General features: G+C 46.3%; 1 protein-coding gene across 2 annotated transcripts in view; it reads left to right on the plus strand.

Annotated features, from left to right (window-relative positions):
• The window catches only part of LOC146179639 (voltage-dependent calcium channel subunit alpha-2/delta-3-like), a 204,430-nt gene extending 184,399 nt beyond the window's left edge, over nt 1–20,031 (plus strand). For both annotated transcript variants that reach the window (XM_084579291.1, XM_084579292.1), the window contains 10 exons: nt 5–117; nt 1,804–1,958; nt 4,093–4,134; nt 4,245–4,307; nt 11,303–11,373; nt 11,470–11,545; nt 11,760–11,812; nt 11,914–11,972; nt 12,788–13,140; nt 15,094–20,031. In XM_084579291.1, coding sequence (XP_084435417.1) covers nt 5–117; nt 1,804–1,958; nt 4,093–4,134; nt 4,245–4,307; nt 11,303–11,373; nt 11,470–11,545; nt 11,760–11,812; nt 11,914–11,972; nt 12,788–13,140; nt 15,094–15,207 — 1,099 coding nt within the window. In that variant the 3' untranslated portion in view covers nt 15,208–20,031. The remainder of the gene's footprint in view (nt 1–4; nt 118–1,803; nt 1,959–4,092; nt 4,135–4,244; nt 4,308–11,302; nt 11,374–11,469; nt 11,546–11,759; nt 11,813–11,913; nt 11,973–12,787; nt 13,141–15,093) is intronic.
• Nucleotides 20,032–23,648: the final 3,617 nt, after the last annotated feature.

Consider the following 23,648-nt stretch of genomic DNA (forward strand, 5'->3'; position numbering starts at 1 on the left):
TCAGACCTTTCTACGAAGTTCACACGCGAGCTATCGACGAACTATTCTATCGACGTGCAGTTGATTTTCACCAGATCAGCAACACTTCCTTCATTTACTCAGTTCCTTTCGACGCCGGTGAGTATCGCACACGCAGTTCCTTACATGATTATTTGCTCTGTAGCTTCACGGAACGCCAGCAGAGAGATAGGTGTATTTATTTCATCGTCCTCAGCGGCGAGACCATATAAAAGCATTGAGGCGAACAAAAATCATTCAAAATTTGTGCGCAGATACAAAGAAGGCGTTCACTCACAGTATCTAACCACTGTAAAATATAAGCTAAGGCATTTTTAAAGCGCATTTTATCGTGGATTATAAGGTCATCGAAGGGAAAGCAACTTCAATATTGGGGTGATTACAGTTAATTTCATGATTTAATCACTCAGTTCAAATGCAGTCACAAATTGAAGCCTCCTTCGAAAGTTAATATTGTTCCACTTGCTGGTAATGCATCTTATCAAATTGGCTTTGGTATAACATTTTGTTGCGGGAGTTGACGGAGGCTCAGGTTCAGATTTCGTATACGCTATGGAAGACTGCGGTTATTTCAGACTAAATGAAGACTTGTAGAATGAGCAGAGATTCTCTTTACCCCTTCAGGTGAAATAATGTTTTGCCCTAACATCTCCTACGTTGTAGCGTACTTGAACGAACTGCGAACGAGATTAAAATTTTCTAATGGACAGTGAATAGAAAAAATGACTGAAACAGCGATTCGTACTTGTTAATGGTAACATCATTGTAAGAAAGTTTGGTTGTAATTTGTTAGTGATCACATTACTATCTTCAACATGGAATTTAAGAAAGTGAATGGGAACTGTGTTTTTCGTTTATTCCGATGCTTCAGATATTAAGATAACTAATGAATGTTGTTGTTTTTTTTTTTTTTACTGACCGGTAAAATAAAGAAAACTAAAGGGACCCAAAGTTCTTTTCTAAATTCTATGGAAGTCATTATTTTCCATACATTCATGCAGCACAATAGAAATATTCAGAAAATGTAATTACTAATTAGCGAAAAGTAATGACGGGGATTTTGGAGCGTTACATGTCTGTTTAACAAAACGACTTAACTGAATCGTTGTTGGAGAGGTATTGGCTTCCATATCCCCAAAATTTCGGAAGTGACAAATTCCAATGCGACTTGTTTATTACAAGAGACGAGGGGGAGGGACAGAAGTAGGTAGAAAGAACTCTTCAATACTGCCAGTTGCGAAACTTCCCTTAGGACCCATGCATCAAACAACGGCGGTTTCGATTGGTCGAAATTCGGCTGTATACGAATTGGGGCGGCGCCCGCGGCTATTAAAGGAAACTTCGTCTAAGTTGCAAACTTTCAGATTGTTGATAAATGGGCAAACGCCTTGAAAAATAAATTTAGTTGAAGGATTGCAGTAGCAAAATTTTTTTAAAGATAACAGCCATATAGTTAGTTAAGAAGGCAACGAAGAGAGAAAAATGTGATTTATAAAAAGCAATGACGGCAATAGCAAAAAGCTGCTGTTGATCGCTTCCGTATGGCGCGACCATCCATAAGTACTGGAAAATGCATACGAAAACTTATCACTTTTTGAAGCAGAGTTTCGCAACTGTTATGATAAAAAAGCTCTGGTAGGCACACGAGGGAGGTATAATCGTTGCTGACCATACACATTTCCGGCCACAGTCCACGTCAATCGCAAACTCTCATTGCGCTGTTAAAATTTGTATCCGCTCAATAGCGTCCAGTACATGCTTAAATAGTGTCCCGCCTCCTGGCAGGCGCCCGTTACGCGGCTAACGACAACAGCCCCATCTACGTGACGGGCAGTCGAGCGGTGTTCCTCGGTACGGAGAAGAAAGCCCCGGCGGCCGTCGTGGGACTTCAGATCAAGCATTCGGTCTTTGAGGAGAAGTTCCTCAACATTTCTTCCAAGGTAGGTGTGCACTTCTGCTCTAATTTTGTTTACTTTGTCATTCTTTTTTTTTTATCTGACTGATTCAAAAGCAATTAGATGTCTCAGTATCCACCAGCATTTTATTGCTGGTAGGTACTGCGTTTTCGTTAATGACAAGGTTTTTTTTTTTCTTTTTTGCTGTTACCGATACCTCAGATTAAAATTCAACTCTTTTATTTATTTATTTATTTATTTATTTATTTATTTATTTATTTATTTATTTATTTATTTATTTATTTATTTATTTATTTATTTATTTATTTCACATTCCCTCATGGCCTACGTAGAGGGCATTAGAGACGAGGCGGGCGGTGCAGATTTTTACAAGACTTAACAATACACAAAAGGTTAATTAACATACCGTAAACAACGCGAGTAAGTAAAATACTCTGCAACATCATTACACAATATTAGCAGGCGCGAGGAAAATGTTGCTTTCATAATGCTAAAAACTATACACGGTGCACGAAACTTGCGGAGAAAAAAGGCAAGGCTATGCAGGGTGTGGTAGAAAAGAGTACAATTGAAAATCTCAAAAGAAGCTGTAATATCAATTAGAAAAAGAAATTTCATAAGAACATTGCACAAGTAGTTTAACAACAAAAAATTGCTAAGAAGAAATCGGCGTCATGAACGTAGAGCATTATAAGTAAAAAAAAAAATTAAAAAAAGTGCCTAATCTACTGCTAAGTGTTGGTTGGTTGGTTGGTTCATAGGAAGGGAAAGGCGCAGTATCTGTCACACTTGCTCTGTGGACACCTGAACCGCGCCGTAAGGGAAGGGAGGAAGGTGGGAGTGAAAGTGGATAGAGAGAAAGGGGGGCCGTAGTGGAGGGCTACGGAGTAATTTCGACCACCTGGGGATCTTTAACGTGCGCTGACATCGCACAGCACACGGACGCCACTTCGTTTCGCCTCCATCGAAACGCAGCCGCCGAGGCCGGGATTCGATCCCGGGAACTCCGGCACAGTAGTCGGGCGTCTTACCACTAAGTGTTGCCGTAACCAGGTTTTTGAATTCTTCAGTATTGTTAGTGGTAAGCAATGCATCGCACTTAAGCAGTAGTATGGCAAAGCGGGATGCAGACTTTGTGCGGATGATTAATACAAGATGAGATGTAGCTGGGTGACATAAACAGGGCTTTTTTCAGGTAATCGTATCTATGATAAATTTTGAAAAGGCTCAGTCGCGACACCTTTCTGAGCACGTCAAGGGGGTTAGTGATAATGCATTTTTCATGAGCGCCACACGTTCAGTCCGATTATAGTTAAAACAAATAAAACAGGCTGCGCGATTTTGTACAGCTTCGATATCTGCTATTAGGGATTTAGTTTGGGGGTCCCATATTGATGAGGCATATTCAAGTTTACTACGCACGATTGCTTATATGCAGATGCTTTAAAGCTGCTTTCGCCTCCTTGCGCTGTTAGTGCGGCGAAGCAAACTTTTCAAAAATGGTCTAAGAAAGCGGCATGACTAAGAATATATGAAGAATTATATTCCGTAGTGGATGACCATGGCTGAATCGTTTGCACTTTCGGCTGAATGAGTGCCAAGAGAAGGGCAGTTTGAACTGTGCAATTTTCTATTGTTTATAGGAAATAAATACGATAGAACTATTTAACGAACACCACCATACTGGCGGAAAGCTTTCAGTGGCTTTTCAACGAAGGTTAGGCAGGAAAGTACAGGAAATGGGGCTTTTGTACCCATGTCCTGGGGAGAGGACTATTCGCTCGTACTACGGGTGCGAAGGAGTGAACGGAGAGACGGTTCGGGCTCCCTAGATCCTAGGTGGGCCACTCCCCATGGGATCGGGACAAAGGTCCGTTTCCTTCTCTTTCCTTCCTAGCCTCTGCTGCAGAGCCATAGAAAGCTGCCCGCGAGTATATAAAGTGGTCTAAGTACGAAAGAAAGCACGACGACGATGAAGGAATTTAATGAGAAAACGAAGTAAACCTTGCACGCAGTGCTGACAATTCGCACTATTATCGTAGCAATGACTACATATCTCAGCCAATGCAAGCTTTTTTTTTTAACTTTTCACACAAGGATGCATACCTCTGAGAGTGATATTTCATTTTGCTTTCTTTCTTCCCTTCCAAACTTTCAGTGCGAGAACCAGAAACCCTGCTTGTATACCTGCGGAAACGAGGTAAGCTTGAGATAAAATCTTTCGCAACAGCATGTTAGTGTTGTGTAACTTGCACATGTTTGGTGATGAAGGTTGCAACTGATTCCATTCTTCATTCTCGATTTCCACAGGCTCTAGACTGTTTCCTTTTAGACAACAACGGCTTCGTCATTGTGTCAAGCAACCGCACTCAAGTGAGTCGAGATGAGCGTCTCCAGATTTCTAATGTGAAGTATTTTTTAATTAGAGCGCCAACCGATCCATGATCGGAACAAGTCAAACGCTGACTTTAGAACAGATTTTGTTTATTCTATTCGAGTGCTAACCCGGGACCCAAGCACTCCTGTCAAGCGGATAATGACCATTCATCTTCTCCGCTTGCTCCCATCGGCGAGAGATGGCGGTGCTGCAAAGGCGAGCATAGTGTTCCTGTATATGCTCCCGCAGGGAGCATATACAGGAACACTATGCCGAGACGAGGTGCTTAGCTGAGACGATTTGAAATGGTGGCCGTGGTCCGTGCCTTTGGAAGATGGCAAAAGCGGGTTGCGCAGGTAGGAAGGAAAACAAATATGATTATGTTGGCAGAAATATTGGGGAGCGGTGCGGCTTCAGACTCGTCTACGCAGCCACCTAGTACTGACATTGACTGAGTGAAAGGGGTCCTTCTGGGTCTGTATGGAACTTGTCAAAAGGGGCTTCAGGTAAAGGAAAAGGGGTACGTTGAATCTTAGCTGCTTGACAAGCAGCACAGGCACTCAGTCACAAACACTGGCTTTCACTCGCTGCTCCATAAGTGAGACGTCACAACCTTTCAAGCATCGCGAATGCCAGGGTGTGCTATGTTGTAAATTGTGCGGAGAGGAGTGGGTGAATGTGTCTGAAAACACCCATGGAGGAATCGCAGAATACAGCGACGCCTTGACAATGACAGACTTCCACGAGATACAAAAGTGTGATAGACGCAAGCAAACACGCGAACTCGCGGTCTATAGCATAGGCGGTCGCAGGGGCATACATGGAAGTCGGTTGACGCATATAGAGTGCACCCACATGGCGGAGCGCGCCGCCAGGAACGTTGGCGAATCCGATGACGTGTATAATGTCGGCAGTAAACCATTCAGATATATACGGCAGCTGGAAAACCTCCCGCGGAGTGTAAGGGCCGTCAGAGAACCCAAATGCAAACTCCAAGAACTTATGATCGGTAACGAAGGTGAGGTCACTGCCTCCTAGAAGGTGACAGAAGTGGCAAAAGGCAAGATATATGGCAGACGAATGGCGAGTAGGGCTAGTTCTATGCAGTTCATTTGGGATACAGAAAACAGTCAATACGGACGATGGACTGGGAACTGTGGACACCTGAAGCGCTTGTGTGTCTTTGTTGTTGCTTTTTTTCAATCTTAGCTTTTGCTCTTTTCCTTTCAATTGGCTTTAATCCAGATAAAAAATTTGCTGGTTCGTGCTCCCTCTCTCTCTATTTTTCTTGTTTGTTTGAGAGGGGAAAATTGATTGATTGAATGTCCTTTATTGAATGGGAAGGCTCATGGCCATGGATGGGGATAAAGGGGAGTAGACATAATCTTCATTGTTTAGGTCGTCACTCGAATCACATTGCTCTAACCAGGCCACTAAGCGAGCCATACTTGGCAAATATCATCTGTGTGTTAGCATCAGTTTCTAGAAGGGAACGGTAGTTCAGGCGGTAGGGTTCGATCTCGGGGCGTCCAGTAGAAAAAGCAGGGCAATCCCAAAGTAAATGAGATATGCCGCCGCAGGTTAGAGTCGTACAGTGGGGGCACGTAATCATTTTCTCCGTATACTGACGCCAGCGGGCCATAATACGTGGCGTGTAAGCCGCATGGGCGATGAGCTTATTCAAAAATACTTCTTGACTTCGGGTGAGGTGGGTTCTCGTAAAAGGTGGGTCTGGTGTGGCCACCTGTATGCGATGCTGGCTGAGGCTACGAAGACTGGTCCGAGTATAGTGCATAAGGGCAAGAGAAGGGGCACGTGAGTTGCCCGCCCAAGGTCGAATAAGGATGAAGCAAGGAGGGTGGGGGGTAGCCGCGGCGTGTGCCGCCGCATTGCCCCCTGATTCGTCCGAGTGACCTGGGGTCCAGTGAATAGCGACAGTTCTGGTCGCAAGTTGGTGGCGTTTAAGGAGGCGCTGTATAGCCGTAGCTGTTGCATCTTGTGAACCCGGAGTAGAGATTTCCTTGTAAGCTTCAAAGGAATCAGTAAGAATACGTATTGACCCAGTTCCGGTGCAAGGCACTCCTGACAAGGCTCCCCAAATCGTGAGGAGTTCAGTGTGAAGAGGGGTACCTTGAGGTAGATGGCAGGCATAAGCGCCTGAAAGGGAAGGGTTGTCATCGCATACCCAGGCCATCGATGCGAATTCGCTTGTAATGGATGCGTCGGTGTATATGTCAGTCGTATCAGGGATTCGCTCTTGTCGGTGATGGGCAGCTAGGAGCTCCCGTGGAATGACAAAATCGCGGTTTATAGGTCGGCGATGGACGCGTGTGACTACTAGCATCTCCCAAGGGGGAAGTAATGCATATAGGGCTGGTGTTTTGTCGTTACGCTGTTCATCCCAGGCCAGCAAGCGACGCCCCTGGACAGTGTTCTCTAGACGTATTCGATGACGCGTCTGTGACTCGGTAACGATGGTAGTGAGCGGTGGAAGAGCGGCCAAACGCTCAAGTTCGGCTATAGGATTGTGCTTAGGTAGACCGGTAATAGTGCGTAGTGTTGCGCGATGAAGGCGTTCGACCTTAGCAAAGTCAGTCTTCGACAGTTTGAGGACGGGTGTGCCATAGAGGATTTTTCCGACCGCCGCTGCTCTGGCCATCGCACGGCAGGCATGCTGCCGCGCACCGCCGTGCCGGTTGGACAGGCGACGAATAGTATGTAGCAGTGCTGGCCAAAGGCGTTGTAACTGATGAACCCATTTCTGGGGGCTGTTGCAGCTTGATATGGGCAGGCCAAGAATGCGGATTTGCCCATTTGAGGAGGTGATGGTGTTGCCTCCGATGTGAAGATGGATCTGCATACTGGGGTTGGTTTTATGTTTTCCGTCGATACTAATCAATTCTGTTTTATGTGGTGCGAGTTTGAGGCCAATTTTGGTTAGTGTATCTTCAAGACAAAGAAGGACCGCCTGAAGTTCAGTCTCCATAGAATATTTGTCTACGTAATCCGCTGCCTCAGTCCAGACGGTAATATCATCGACATATATAGCGAATCATGCGCTTGTGCTGATTTCCAGATTCCCGGCGACGCGTGTCATGGCCAAGTTGAACAATATGGGTCCGAGAATGGAGCCCTGAGGTACATCCCTATCCAAGTAATAGGTTTTGGGCACCCATCCCGGAGCTTTGCCATGTAGCTGAATGGGTCTAGATGTCAAAAAATTGCGGATCCAGATTTGGGCACGAGTACTAAAGCGTTTGGCGAGTTCCTCCAGGATAACCTCATGGCGAACATTGTCAAAAGCTTTGTGTATATCGACAGCCAGGAGATAGTCAGGTAGCGTTTTACGATGAGCTCTATTCAGAACTCTTCGCAAAAGCCAAAGGCAGTCATGCGTTCCGAGGTTAGGGCGGAAGCCGGCTTGAGCTGGATGAAATCCAGGACTGACGTATGCAATGCAGTGACTGATCCGGGTATGCAGCAGGCGCTCGATGAGTTTACAGAGATGTGAAGTCAGTGCAATTGGACGCAAATTACTATGAAGTCGAGGGTTTTTGCCAGGTTTCGGGATAGGAAGAATAAGAGAAAGCTTGAGGTTATCCGGTACCGGTCCGGTCTCCCAGTAAGAATTAATGATGTCGAGAAGGGCATCCTGGGCTGCCGAGTCGAGATTGCGAAGCTCCTGCCAACTGACTCGGTCATGCCCGGGTGTGGCGCGAGCTCGGCCTCTTCCGAGGACTGCTTGCAGTTCTCCCTTTGAGAATGGGCGATCCTGGTCTGGATGAAGGTTTCCGACTGGGAAAATGGAAACTGCTGGTTGAGGCGTTAGGCTGGCGTGTGGGAAAAAGGTGCGTATAACTTCATCTTCAACATCAGCCGGGTTGCCATTGAGAAGGAGATCGGCGAGAGGGGGTGCCCCGCGTGCCTTGCCATTTAGGCCACGAAAGATGCGCCAGAGTTGTGATAGGCCCGGTACTTGTCCAAGACGGTCGCATGTAGAGTGCCAAGCCTCACTTTGCAGGTGAAGCTGGTATGCCCGGATAAGCTTGAATTGTCGTCGAAGAAGCACGAGATCTTTGTGACGTTTTCCGCGTGTCCGAAAACGTTGCGTGAGGTGATCTGCGCGACGCCAAAGGTTAGCCAGGTGAGCATTCATGCCAACTGTGGAATCGTCACAGGGGATATATTCGAGATCTTGAGTGCGGTCATCTCGGAGTACGGACAGGAAGAAGTCAATATCCGAGAAGGGGGTCGTAGTATTAGCACGAAACTTGTCCCTGTTGAAAAACGAACGTGTTGTCCGAACGCGAGGACATTTACGATTGAGAGTGAGCAAGATGGGCAAGTGATCACTACCCCAAGAATTAGAAAGGACCTCCTAGCGCCGAAGAAGACGCGGTGACGAGAATGTAAGGTCCAGTGTAGTGTCTGCTTGAGAGGGATGGAGACCGATACGGGTCGGCACGTTACGTTCGTTGCACAGGGTAAGAAGAGTTTGATCAAGGGCGTCATATAGGTGTTTACCACGTTTGTTTAGGCTGAGATGAGCTCCAGGCTGCGTGATGTGCGTTGAAATCTCCGCCAATAAGAATAGGATAAGGGTGTGCTGCGTTTTCAAGGTCAGGGAGCCAGGTACAGGGTTCTGCCATGACGTTACCTGGCCGGAAGTAGGCCGATGCTACGACGAAAGGTTTTTGGCCAGGGGGGAAGATTTTTACTGCAACAATCTCACGAGTGGAAGAGCAAAGGGACTGAAGCGAGAGCTGAGTGGAAGGACAATCATTTTGGATTAAGACGGCCGCCTGTCCCTCTGAACGGCCGTTTTTATGTTGGATATAGTAGGTGTCTCGTAAGTGCAGTAACCAGGAATTTTACAAGGACCGCGCGTTTCTTGAAGAAGTATGAAAAGAGGACGGCGCTGAGGCACAAATGTACGAAGGGTAGGACCGTTCTGATTGAAGCTTCTGCAGTTCCATTGAATCCCATGAGCCATAGTACTCATGAAAGGGGCACAGATTACGGCGCTTACTATCGTCTGTGAGTGTGGTACGTTGGAACTCCTCCAACATAGTCTGCAGATGGCTCTGCATGGAAGTGAGGGCAGCAGTAAGAGTTGCATTAACTTCCTTTCGCAGAGTTTCTTCCAGCTTCTGTGTCTCTTGGGCGCGTTCCTGTCGGACTAGCCCGAGCATGTGGGTATAGGCGGAATCAGACGCTGTGACCGGTTGCGGCCGGCGGGTAGGCGAACGGCTTTTGCGGCCCTTCTGTGAGCGGCTGCGTTGCGGAGTCTGGGAACGAGTTCGGGTGTCCATTGTTATCTTGTCCTTAGTTATCATCTCCCGGAGACGCTGATTTTCGTGGCGTAGTTCAGATATTTCTGCTCTGAGGCTCTCAATGACCTCGGCTAAACCTAGAGAAGAGGTCTTTTCAGCATATGATACATGTTTGGAGACAGTATGTGAGGATGTCACCTGATGCGTATTCGGATCATCCGACTCCTTAGGTGCCGATTTGTCGACAGGCTTTGCATAAGCTCGAGCCGGGCACTGGGCACTCAGGGCGATATGCGTGGAAGCGCCGCAGGCTACGCAATGAGGAAACTGCTTGCAGCCGGGGTCCTCAGGGTGCGGATTCATAATGGATGAAAAATAGGTCCACTCTTCCTAATCCCTCGTCCATGTGCGATGCTTTGTCTGTTTCCCAGATTAAGGTATATAGCGAGCAACTGCCAGTCAAACACGCTATAACGCGTCTGAGTAGGAGCTGTTTGTTTGGAGAAGAATGCGAGAAGCTTCCAGGTGCCATCAGTCTGCTGTTAGAGGATGACGCATGGAGCAGGGCTTGCGGCGTCCGCCATCACTGCAAGGGGGCTGTCATGCATCAAGTGTGCGAGCATGGCTACGTCACCCAGACCTTGTTTGACGATGAGAAATGCTCTGGAGAGGAGAGACACCATCGTGCCAGCTTAATAGTGATCCTGCCAGCAATCTGGCATGGCGAAGTGACAGAAGTAGGCTGCGGAAAATCTAAATTCACTTGAGGCTTTGAGTGGGAGATGTTGAATGCTACTTCAGGGGACGCGGTAACCAAGGAAGTCAAGAGAAGATGCCCGAAATTCACCCTTAGCGCTGTTGATTACGATGCAAAGGGCAGACAGTCGGTCTAACAAATGGCGTAAATGGTGCAAGTGTTCGTCCATTTACTGGCTGACTAAAATGTCCATGGAAGAGAGAACGAAGGCCGGACCATAAAGGACGTTGATGAAACGTGGAAAAGTCTGTGCAGCACCCTGCAGTCCGAAAGGCATTTTATGGGATTGAAGAAGCCAAATGGTGTTGTAATTGCTGTCTTCCCAGTGTCTTCCTAAGACATTCGAATTTTCTTTTGGAAATGTTCGTTATTATAGGTATAAAGAAAAATGGAGAATGAGTAAAAGAAGTTAGAAAAAAATAGTTCAGACTAGTCTCGCTTAGAAAGTTGCAAATGTTTTTCCGATAAAGCGCGTTATACAGGGTTCATTTGAGATAGTCCCATTCGAGGTCCTCCAGCAGGCTGCGCTTTTTTGGGAAGCGTTCTTACGGAAGCCATAGCTGGGCATGTCCACAGCAACTGGCTGAAATAACCTAGTTCCTGCACAGCTCTACAATAAAGGCACTTGTAGGACATTGGAATTGTTGGTAGGCGTAGGAGCGATGCGCGCGGATGCAATTATTCGAGACGCATGTAGTCATATCTCCTGTCGCGAAGTGTAAAGCTGCGTTTTTTATTTCTTTTTTTTAAAGCAAAGAAAACCAAACATCACTGTTTCATGTCAGAGTGTATTATTACCCAGTTATTACGATTACTGAAGATAAACAGCGCTCAACATTTTCGTGTTTCTTGTTTAGGCTAGAAATTGATGCTAAGTATTCCCTGTGCATGTTTAATTAGGAACATGGTCGAAGGAAAGTTAACGATTCACATTCCCGTACTGCTTTTTATAACTGCGCAGGTGGGAAAGTTCTTCGGAGAGATAGACGATACCCTGTTCCTGTCAATGGTCAAGTATAACGTTTACAAGAGGTGAGGATTCAGCTAACAGATTAGACGTTACGCTAAAGGAGAAAAAAAGAACGCACGCCTTAAAATGCGTTATTTCTTGTATGATCTTTTTTTCAGGGTTCGGATATACGACTACCAAGCGATATGCAAAGACAAAGTAGTCCCGTCTGGACCAGCGAACTTTCGAACAAGTGTAAGTAATCACGAAGCAAGTGCATACTACAAGTTTACAGAGTGGGTAACATGCTGCATGAAATCAGTACCGATAACCATTTTCGTCAACTGTTCATTGCTCTGTGTTAAAGATAACTGAAAGCGAGGATGAAAAAAAAGCTGACAATTTTGTTATTGTGTCAGACTTTGACACAACTCCTTCTTTCATTTTCTCTTGTTATTTTTTTCTGCAGCCGTTTCACGCCTTGTGGAACATACTGGCCTGGGCCTGGAAGAAGCTTGTCGTGTATGTAGTGCTTCGTCTTTTTTTTTTTTTGCATCCTTAATGAGTAGAAGACACGACCACAAATTTGCCTAACCATATCCCGCTTCCTTGTTTTGATGCAGGCTTGTTATGCATTTTGAGGTGTACCACGTGTTCAACTTGGAGTGGATCGTAACATCAAGTAAGCCGCCATTTTCTGCTTGTTTTGTGATAACAGATATATGAATATGGAAAAAGCTAAAGAAACATTTTGCACCAACTAATTTCAAGTACCTTTCTACGCGCTTGCTTTTATTCCAAAAAACCTGTTCGCGTACTATTAGTTTTTCCTTTGTGAACATATCTTTCCTCGCTCATTTGCAACGCATTAAAACGTAGAGCTTCCTTCCAAGGCCCTCAAGGTTCCTTGTTCCTCATTGGAAGCGGGAATTATAGAACCGCTCTTATTTTATTGCGTTAATTTCGCAAAAAAAAAAAGCACTGAATGGAATATACAAAAGCAGGAAAAAGCTGCTCTGAATTGGAAGCTGTATCATGTCAGCCGTGGCCAAGCTTAGGAGACGTCATACCCCGTTATGAGAACGGGATCGCGGTTCATTTTGTATGCAATCTCCATACTGCGGTACCATTTTTTGTTGCGCTTAAGGAGCTAATGGCGCAACAGGTGAACAGTGCGGCTGATGGATTGTGCCTCCTTGGACTGGTGGGCAATATTTGCTGATTTATCCACCCTGGCGTAGCAGCGAAACCATATGGCAGGCCTCCCATCATACTAGTTCTCAAGTGGGTGTCACGGAAATGTCCAAATTCGTTTAAAGTTCCAGGCTTTTAACTCGTATGCCTTTCTTAAAGAAGGTTGACGCTAACCCAGGTCTGGTAAAATAGCGCGAGTGAAATCGAGCCGAGATTATGGCTGATTGCAAACGGTTCTCTGTGGACCATCAATTACATATAGATCATGTTATGAGGTACTTTGTGTGACATCCTTTGACGCAGGCGACTACGACTACGGCGATTACGTGGCCGACGACGCCATCCCAATCCCCAGCAAGACGCGGGCGCGTCCATGCGACATGGAAATCGAGCTGTACGAGATGCAGCCCATGGAGCCCGAGCCCATCAAGGGCAAGCTGTCAAAGTGCAGCGACCGCAGCTGCGACAAGCAGTTCATCGTGCAGGCGGTGCCGTCCAGCAACCTGGTCATGCTGGCCGTCTTCACCGACTGCAACTGCACCAGCACGCCAGCACCCCTCGCACCCCGCGAGGTGGTGCCCGACGAGGCCATCTTCTGCAACCAGAGCAGCTTGTCCAGGCAGAGGCCCGACGTCTGCATCAACTACCATGCCGAGGTACGTGGGCATGGCACATGGCGGCCGTTATGAGGCGCTGCAGACGTCATGACGCTAAGCACAGAGCATGCGCCAGTTTCATCTGCATCTCGCCACCGCTGTGCTGCGTGCTCGCTCTTTCGACTCGCCACCGGCCAAACCTCGAGTGACATCAGCTAATTTCTGAGTCTGCACGAAGCAGCTGTCGTGGCTCAGCTATAGAGCCAGTCAGCAGGCCCATGCATTTTCTTTTCCTTCTTCCTAGTCGCAACAACAAACGGGACGAGTGTGTTTCAGGTGCTCATCGAGATTGAGTTATTGGTAAACTTTATTGGGAAAAATTGCGGTTAGGGGTAGTGGGTTAGAAAAGAGCAGAAGTCGACAGTCCTCTGTACAGGAGTCCGTTGGCCTCAGCAGTGACTCTGGCCTGCTGCACCAGCGTGAGCTGATGCTGTGCGTTCGAGTCGGCTAGAAGGTCCTCCCACTGCTATCTATTGTAGGCATTATGGGGCTTGCCCTGTTGTTGTTGTGGCTGTAGGAAGAAGGAAAAGAAAATGCACGGGCCTGCTACTGGCTCTGTAGCTGAGCCACCTCCGCTGCCTCGCGCAGAAAGAATTAGAGAAGAAATAAAAGGAAGAGAAAGACGCGCGCCGCAACAACGGCCGTCGTCCACCACCGAAGCGAAGCGGTGGCGGGTGCAATGACGGCCTACAACAGATAAAAATTCGGTGGCGGGCTAGCCACGCCGCAAGCGGCGGTGACCTACCTGCCCCAGCCCTACATCCCCATGTTGTGTGGTATAGTGTAGCAGTATCTCCGCACCAGACACATTCAGTTTTCTATTGTGTTAGCCATATCTTGTAGTACAGGGCTCTGTTTGGATATGTGTTTGTTTGTAGGCGACTAAGTGTAGTGGCTTGCTGATATAGAGGAGATGGTTGTGCGCTTTTTCAGATTTGCAAGGAGGACCATAAACTTTTATTTGTCGAGGAGGAAGTTTATATAGGTTGAAATAAGTTTGTTTATGATTGTAAAAGTAAATGTAAAATGATTCACTGGAAATGGAAGGCATCGTGTCGTCGCACTTTAATAATAAAATTAATAATAATAATTGGTTCACAGGAAGGGAAAGGCGCAGTATCTGTCACACTTGTTTCTGTGGACACCTGAACCGCGCCGTAAAGGAAGGGAGGAAGGTGCGAGTGAAAGTGGATAGAGAGAAAGAGGAGCCATAATGGAGGGCTACGGAGTAATTTCGACCACCTGGGGATCTTTAACGTGCGCCGACATCGCACAGCACACGGACGCCTCTTCGTTTCGCCTCCATTGAAACGCAGCCGCCGCGTTCGGGATCGAACCCAGGAACTCCGGCACAGTAGCCGGGCGGCCTACCACTGCACCACCGCGGCGGGGCGTATGAAAAAATCTCTATGCGGGTTATTGTGACTGTTTTTTTTTTTTTGTAGAAACTCAAGCAAGCGAATCCTATAGTTGAGTTGTTTTCAAGCAGGGCTCAGTTACTGTGCCTCCAAAAGCTTCAATCATGTATTTGGTGAAGTAAATGAGTTTAATTGAATCCTAACCGAGATGACATCCAATGTGTTGTAGCATTGTAGAGGGTCTTCCTTTTTCGAAATGAACACAGGAGTGAGTGTAAAGCCGCTCTCCTAAAAGCGCATTTGCTTCCGAACCAGCTGCGCATCGAAACGAAGTGGCAGGCAGTGTGAAGCACCACCTCCCGGCCCTTCTGTGCCTTCACCACTCTGCTTCGATGTGCGACCGCTTTGGACGCAGTGGGACTGTGAAAACACCAACCACCTGCTCGCGTGTTCTCCCTAAGAGGGAAGGACCCTGTACATGTACTCACTGTTAGTGTGTAACATTCATTTGTCATCAAATCGTGCTTCTTCCTCCCAGTTTGGGAATAACTGTGGTAACAACGCCCACCATTTTCCACTTCTCTCTTCCTTACAGGAGGCCGAACTGAAAAGGCAATGTGGCCGCGCCAGCGCATCGCAGACCGCTTCACTTGCTCTTCTGCTCGCCGCCGTACTTCTCGCGAAATCCTCGTCCTGCCTTTGGGGGTGACTGGGAATTCACGTCGCCGATGCCGCCGCCGTAACCGCTTTCTGACCCGTGTACCCGACGACATGCTTCCATGCCAATGCCAGCTGCGCAGAGCAGATGCGAACCGAGCGCAAGCGGAGAACCAGCTCTGGCAACGCCACTCAGTCAAGTGCGCTACGCAGACCATGACTGTGTCACTGCAACTGTCTGTGCGTGTTCCACAGGACAGCCCCTGCTGGTCTGTCTTGAGATCATGGCTTGTTTGTATTTCCCCTCGCCACACGGACATCCGACCATATGTGATGGCATCGGTCTCACAACAGCGATTCTTGCGTCACGTGCCTCTTTCTACGGCGATTTGCTTCCGCGGCCACAGTACATTGCATCACACACGCTGAGACGCACAAGCCCCTTCATCTGTTTTGTTGTTATGTCGTTGGAAACTGGCAGGAAATTTCGGAAAGTGAGGCTAATCATCTTGTTGGTGACTGCGCTTCTTTTTCCTCCCGCTGCCGTGCTTGCAACCTTGAGACCTTCTTCCGACCCACAGCACCCAAACACACTCTTTGAAGCATTCTCAAGTGCTGCCATATGAATTCTACAGTTTGATCTGAAGTATCACCTTGTCCATCAGTTCTGGCTGGACTGCAAGATGGATGTTTTCTAACAAGGTGTGGCACTTGGTTAGTGAAGCAAGCGAGACCACAAAAACTTGAATTTCTGTCCATGCAGCTCCTTGGAAAAACAAATTATAATTAAAATGTAAATTGTTTAACACTGTGTTGATAAACTTATTTGCCAAATCGCTCAAGAATGAATATAAGTAAACTGTAGAGATCAAAAAGGAATAAATGATCTTTGCGTGCATTAGTGAAGAGATCTGACAAGGCATATCAGCAGATGTTCAGCTAACAAGAGCAGCTTATCTCTACTTGGCGTGTGTGGTGTGTTTCCTTGGAGAATCGAAACCGTATCATCGTGGAAGCTGTGAGCACAGCGCTTTTATCCACGTTTTCCATCGAGTCTGGTTCTGCAAGAATTTCAGTGAACAGAGCGGTCTTTATCCTGTGCGCTCCAGTCCTCAGCACCCTGTGGCAGTCTCCAACCTTTTAAAGACAAAGACTCGGGGTGCCGGGAAATGCTACATACAGCTTGCTGATACATCTCCGTTTCCTTGTGTTTGGCTGTGTGTGCCCATGACATGCTTCAGCAGGGATGCTCCCAATTGTGACTCTTTCTATGCCATCATAGGAGCAACCATGCTCCCTCCTTCTCTTTGCCTGCCGCATTGTCACATGTGAAGCAATGGGAACTGTTGGCCAGTATCAGTTCTGTTGGGCTGATGTACATTTGACTACCCCTCCTTTCACCTTCTTTTATGCCTCGGCTGCACCTGTTTCACAGGCGATGAAGAAGTGAGCAGATATTCATGAATTTGAATGTTTAGAGCCCATTTCAACCACTTTTGCCCAGTTTCAATCAGCAACGACCACATCTTTTAGACTAAACCTCATAATGCTGTCTACTGCCCTTGCCGGAAATAAAAAGTAAGTAAGGTTTTGACAGGACGGACTCCTCACTCATGGCTGTGAACTCGTGATGAATGGCACAGTGCGTGAGAAAATATTAATGTCACAGCTTTTACACTGATCTGTGTAAACGAATGACCAGCTTGGCTTGAAAGTTGGTGAAAAGGAGGCATGAAATTGTGTTTTCCAAATCACCACAGTAATGACATCTTTAAAGACAGCTGATTCTTTAGAATGCCAAGGATGTGTGCGAAGTACATCGTTTAATAGAAGCAGTCAAAGCAGTGCAATACAATGGCCTAGGCACCTAGTGTCGCATCACAACAGTACGATATTCCTATGTAGTGCCAATGCAGCACTGTGAGGCTCTCTGTGTTGCACAAATGGAATTTTCACTTCTAAGTTAAAGGACTGTAGTCGTAAGAAGCTTCTCTGCAATGTCATCACATGCTTACTTTCGGAACAACTCAGTTGCAATCATCAGGTTTCAAGTCACGAAGTAGCCTTATTTTATTCATTCAGTGCTGATGAATCTTTTCAATAATTGTTCATAACTGAATAGAAGTCAGCCTGATTGATGAAGATAAATCTAGACAGTGCTTAATTGATAAAAGTTTTACATATGTTTCCAGTGCCGAATGCTAAAAATTGATTTATTGTAGTGTAGTCTGATCTCTGTAATGAGGAGGTTACAGCGCACATGCTGTTATATGTTTTGTTGAGACCATAAAGTTAGCGTTGGTCACATCTGAAAGTACTCTTAAAATGTGTGCTGGACTTCTATATAGTGCTAAGGAGGATTAGCAGGACATGTCATTTTTAACTTCCTTGTCTCTTATGGTGCTAGGAAACTTGATCTTATGGTGACACTCCCGTGGTTCTAATCTGTAATGAACGAATGAACTTGCGGAAACACCTTTTGGGTGGTCTCTGTGCAAGTCTGTTGCATCAGGTGCAGCATAACTGAAAGCGACCTTCGCTTCTACCATCTTGTGGACTAAAGTGTAAAAAAGAAAACATTTCAGTACCTTAATCCTTGCGGTTAGAGAAGAAGTGACAGCCGTATTTTTCGCCACCGCCCATCCCCAAATAGTCCTTCTGCCTACGCCATCAGTGTCGGACTTTTAAAAACTGACCTCAGACGTGGCAAAGAACTTTCATCCTTTCAAGACGTATTTATACTACTACTTTTTTTTTTCCTCTTCAATATTCGTGCGCGTGATTGCATATTGTTGGATGATTGAATGCGTGCATTTGTACATGTTCTACAGGAATTTAGGGTCCTTGAAACGCATCTGCCTATGCGTTGTTGCGACTTGCCTCTTCAACGTGTGCATCAACATCAGAATGGGCTGAAACAGTTCTTGCTCAAAACGAATGTGCAAGTCGTGATAGCTTCTTTTTTATTCCCTGTGTGTGCGTATGTTATTTTAACGCAGTTTTTTGTGAAATGGCAAAGCTTGGGCGCAGAACATTGAGCTGTGTCAGCATTGTGAACTAAACTGGTTATACTCTCGACGCGGGACCTGTTCGATAGTTCGCTGCCTCTAATCGAGTGCAAATGCCAGGGGAGGCAGGGAAGACCGACAAGGAAGTTATCTAGTCACTTATAACAAGTTGCCTATGAATTCTATTTGAACGCATGCATTCTTTTTGCTCTTTCGCACTATTTGTAGGAGAACTCGTAGCGGTTTTCCAGACGGTTAGCGGGAAACTTAGGTCGCGAGGAGCTACTTAACTGAGTGACAAAATTCGTCTCGTCTGATCATAACGAAATAGGGAACTAGCTTGTTACCATGTGACGTGGATTTGCACAACGTCTTGAATTCTTCATTTTGATTTTCTGGATCAGTGCGCTGACAGAGTACACATCAGGGGGCACCAAGCGCAGTCATTTCTTTTGTATTCTTATTGGAGCCGGTTAGCGGGCCCTATGAGTGAGTCGACTTGTTTGAACACTACAACCGGATTGTTGAACCGCGTCGCTGGGTCTAAAAGCTTGTGACCAGGCTCGTGCATGTCCGTAAAATTGGCCTCACAGCTCTCAAAGAGTGATGTGAATGTTGACAATTGACACATCCGGGGAGCAACAACAAAATGTGTGTTATCGTGAGCCTCAAGGGATGTGCACCGCATGGCAGTTTATGAACTTCCAAACTAAACGTTTATCTCATTTGACTTTTTTCTTCTTTGAAGCATCGAGAAATTTTGTAGTTGCATACATTTGTAAAAAATCTTAATTCAAAAGATTGTTGACAATTTTTCTGATGGCTTCTGAATAGCAAACGTGTCTGAACTTTGTTCACATATAGAGCACGTTGAAAAGAAACCGTTGGATTATTTGCGACTTTTCCTCAGCTGCAAGAACGGCATCTACGAACATTATCTATATATTATTGATATTTTGTAAAAGTAGCGTGAGCGCGTCAATAGCTGCCGTTTTTGTGTGTGGAACTATGCATATCTCCGTTATTACTGAAGAGGCTCTTTGGGTAATCGTCATGTGGCCATCAGCAAATCTGTGCGTCATGCAAGATACTACTACAGGCGCAAATTTTGCGTAATTAATGAAAAAAATAATTTCCGCTTTAGGCCTTGTGCGACGCGGCCACCCAGACTTAAAGCTTGGCTCTTGTCAAGTATCTGCACCTTGTATACTCTGGCGCTGTTTGAGCTTTTGGGGAAATTATAAACCAACTTTACCGTTTTCCTTCAAGTTTTTTGTGTGATACAGCGAACGGAAGAAAGTTTACCTCGGCAGTGTTGTGGGTTGTTTCAATCAACTTCTTTATCTTCTGTTCGTCCCTTTCGTCCCTCATATGCTAGCATCTGGCCACACTATGTGTGCAGATCACAATAGGCAGGTTGCAGTTTAAAATGTGTGCGTACAGTTGCAGCCAGTGTGAAAGGGAACAAGTGATCGCTTGTCACTGCGGGCCGTTGCGAGACTGGGCTTTTCTAGGCTTTACTGATGTCCCATCAGACCTTTATGTCGTCTGCGCTTGAAGGCGAGAAGGCAGGCCTATGTGCTCGTTCGGTGGGCACTGTAATTATTAAAATGCTAAGCAGCCCTTTTGAAACTCTGTCTTCTCAATAACTAAAGCGAAATCCTAAAGTTGGCAGACATTTGATGCGGAGTGCCTCCAGTGTCTGGAACAGTCAGTTGTGCGTGACAGCCCGTATCGACGGTTGCTCACATGTGTTCCCCGTACGTTTACTCGCGGCTGTAGTCACATACTCGTCGTCAGGCCAGCCCTAAACTCGCCGCAAGCTTCTGTCAACAGCAGGATTACCATTATAAGTTGGGGGGGGGGGGGGGGGACGATTAAAAGGCGTTTCATTCTGGCTAGTTTTACCTTTTGTGTTGGTTGTTGGCGCCGCTCGTAGCGTTTCTTGCACTACGGAAACAGTTCGCCCAGAGAACCTGAAAAAGACGTATTGCGGGAACTCTGCGACCACCGTTACTGACGTAGTCCTCCACCCGTGCTTCTCTTTAAACGGATTTCATCTACGTACCGAGTGCCCCGAAATCGGTCCATTGTCCATGGATCAGCCATCGTGGGTTCCTGTGGCAGAATTGTAATTACTCAAGCGCCCGCCTCATGGTGTCGCGATGGTTCTGCCTTTTGCCAAAGCTAACCACAACTTCGCTTAATTGCTATGTACATTGACCAGTTGAGTGACGCAGCGGGCTGTGGTAAAGATGCTTTTCGCCCACAACAACCTCAAAGTGGTTGAAATCATCGGCGAAACAGCAAAGTGAGTTGTTACTCGTCGTGTGCTGTCGTTTTGTCAGCATTTCCTCGTATAATTGAAGCAAGAGTACTGGTATGATTGGCGGTATAGACTTATACTGATATGAAGCGATACTTTGCTGTGTCCATGAGACCACTTGCATATAATCATTCGCATGTGGTGATGCGTTCCGGGTTAGAGATGCGTCGTGGTCTGATAATTAACAGCGAGCAGTATGGAAGGGAAGGCGCCGCATTCTCTTCACTTGGCCGAGGCCCGATACTCGTGTAGCGAGATGCGAATGTCTATATGATCAAAAGCGTGATCCAAGAGAGAGAAAAAAAAAGACCACTTTTCGTCACCGCCGACATTGTATATGTGCAAAGAAAGATTTTTCACACTGCATGTATCGTTTTTCAGTAGTTGTTGCGCAATGAGACATGCATGCGGCTAACTTATGTTGAGCCAGCTAAGCTCTACTTCTAGACTTTTTTGTGGTCTATAAGACCACATTCTCATACAAAAGTAAAGAGCAGCAGACGCCAAACCTTTTTATGTATCATTATTTTTATTTTTTGGTCTGCTACTTCCGTGTTTCGCTGATGGAAGACTCGGCCCCGAAGCACTGTATATACGCGAGCCGAGGCTGTTTTTGTACAAAAGACGAAAGAAGTCTTTTTGAGCGTTGTATGCATGGCTGTACTCAGCGGTTGTCTGACGGAATTCTTGTTCCGGATTTTTGTGGTTGTTTAAATATTGTCTGCTCTCATTTTTCTTTGTTCAACTTTGTTTTTTTTAACCGCAGTTTTGGACGGCACAAATGTATGTTCCTTTCTTCTTTTTTGCAAAGCCTGACCGGATGTATGTGCCGATGAGTGCAATATGCTGAGACTGCCTGATATTTCATTTTACTTTTCTTGCGGTGCAATTAAAGCGACACGTACGTGGTTTTCAACTCTGGGTGTCCGCGTCCATTTATTTGAGCAATACGTCCACATGAGAAAGTTGCGCCGACGTGGCTGCGCGTTGGAAACAATTTCAAAATATATGTGCGCCGATTGGAGTTTAGATAGATGTGAATTTCGATGGGACATGTATCTCATGCACGTTATATTAGAAGTGGCCTCGTTTCGCAGTATAATCGTACAGACGTGAAGATCGGTGGTTTTGCATTGCAGCAACATACGGTGGACGCCAATTTTACGGGGGAAAGTTCGTCAATAAAGTCAAATGACAGGGAAAAGCAAGAAGTTGAAAATACTTTGAGTAAAGAAAAATGTAGCATACTGTCCGATACTGATGGCTCAGGCCCGGAAATCAACTGCCATTGGTAAAGTGTTCAAAACAAAGGGACACTGCGGACCATTACAAGTCTGCCTTTATCTGTAGGGTTCCTAGGTTAAATTACGAGGAGAGAAAGTTGTGTTTCCGCTTCAGGTGACTAGAAAGTGAGCATCTCGTTGAGGAGAGAATCGGGATTTGTGATGTCTATATGGCTTAACTGGCAAACATTCACATACACGAGGACTGGTGAGCTTAGCTATTTATTTACGGCTTAATACACCAAGTACCGAGCAACGAGAAAACTATTTACAACATGACTAAACCATTCACCAGACTTATTCATCCATAGTCCAACCCAGTGCGCTTTGTTTTAAACCTCCTCTCCCTGCCCTCTTCCCCGATCAAAGGAAGATAAAGTTTCCTTCCACTGATCAATGATTGTGGAAAGGGTATCAATGGTTGAGGAAAGGATAATAAATTTATCTGCAACCCCCTTTGCCAATTAGATATTTGGGAAAGAAGAGGTCAGAACTCCCAACCGGAAATGCAAAAAGCGATTACCCGTGAGGTAGTCTGCAGTGATCGCTACACAGGAAAGAGAAATTACATGACTTCGTAATTGTGCTTGGCATGTGGGTTATTCCTTGTGTGTTTAGAAAAAGTTTTAGTAGACATTGTTCCTTGTAGGTGTGCAGTGGGATGAGGGAGAGAGGCAGGGAGAAGGTGCAACTGTTGCTGTGGCTGTAGGAAGAAGGAAAAGAAAATTCACGAGCCTGCTACTGGCTCTGTAGTTGAGCCACCTTCGTTGCCGCGTGCGGACAGGAGAGAAAATAAAGAAGAAAGGAAAAAGAAGAAGGAGAGAAAGACGCGCGCCGCAACAACAGCCGTCGTCCACCACCGAAGTAGTGGCCGGTGCAATGACGGCCTACAACAGATAAAATTCGGTAGCTGGCCAGCCCTCGCCGCAAGCGGCGTTGACCTACCGTGCCAGCCCCGTAGGGCCAGGAACTGCCACCCTTCACCACTTCCCCTCAATGTGCAGTGCCATTAGAGCGACACGGGGATAAAGACCCGTCTCATTCCTTTTCCTGCGTAGCCTAGCGGCAGAGTAAGCTTTGTCTAACATCTGTTTTTGTTTCCCGCCCCTGTTTTAACATCTGTTCTTACTTCCGCACACGTGTACTAGTCAAACGCCAGCAGTGGAAAAAATCACTTCAAGATTTTCCGTTCACCGTTTGCTTTTAGAAGAAAGCGCTTAATGGTCACGCAGGCACACCCAACCGCTCGTTCCGCTGCCTGAAGATAAGAGAATCATCTTGCAACACACAAGCGTCACCCATCGCAGACATACTTCAAAACGGGTGGCGCGCATATGCGGCTTCGGACAGAAGTCATCTGCGGCAGCAAAACGAGAGGGAAGCGGGCCCTTTGGCGGCAGCATTGCTGACGACAATGTAGCCGTTACCGATTCTCTGTCGGACAGCGCTTTGAAGGGTCACACAACCTTGGTGATAGCAGCAACTAAGGCCCACAGGTGTACAGAGAAATCTCAGAAGAGATATACCTCGTGTCATGCATTCTATTACAGAAGATTGAAGGGCGCCATGGAACGTTTGGTGAACGTCACAATCTATGTCAACAAAAATGGAGTCGTTATACGCTAAGACAAAACTACCCGACAAATTATTGTACTCAGACCAAATGCTAATTGGGTGCGCTAGCACGACTTGTTTCACTTCGGTTTTGGTTTAATTAAAACCGGTGGAGACCAAATTTTTTCTTTAAGTGGTAATGCAAAGGATGTTTCCTGGTCACATTTTCTGTACACACCACGTATGGGGCAAGAAAGGTCTTCGCCTTAACGCACTTAAAGTGCCACAGAAAAGGATGGTGTAATACCCCAGTCAGACGGGC

This window comes from Amblyomma maculatum, chromosome 9, assembly GCF_055883805.1.
Source record: "Amblyomma maculatum isolate TAMU_Amacu chromosome 9, ASM5588380v1, whole genome shotgun sequence".
NCBI lineage: Eukaryota > Metazoa > Arthropoda > Arachnida > Ixodida > Ixodidae > Amblyomma > Amblyomma maculatum.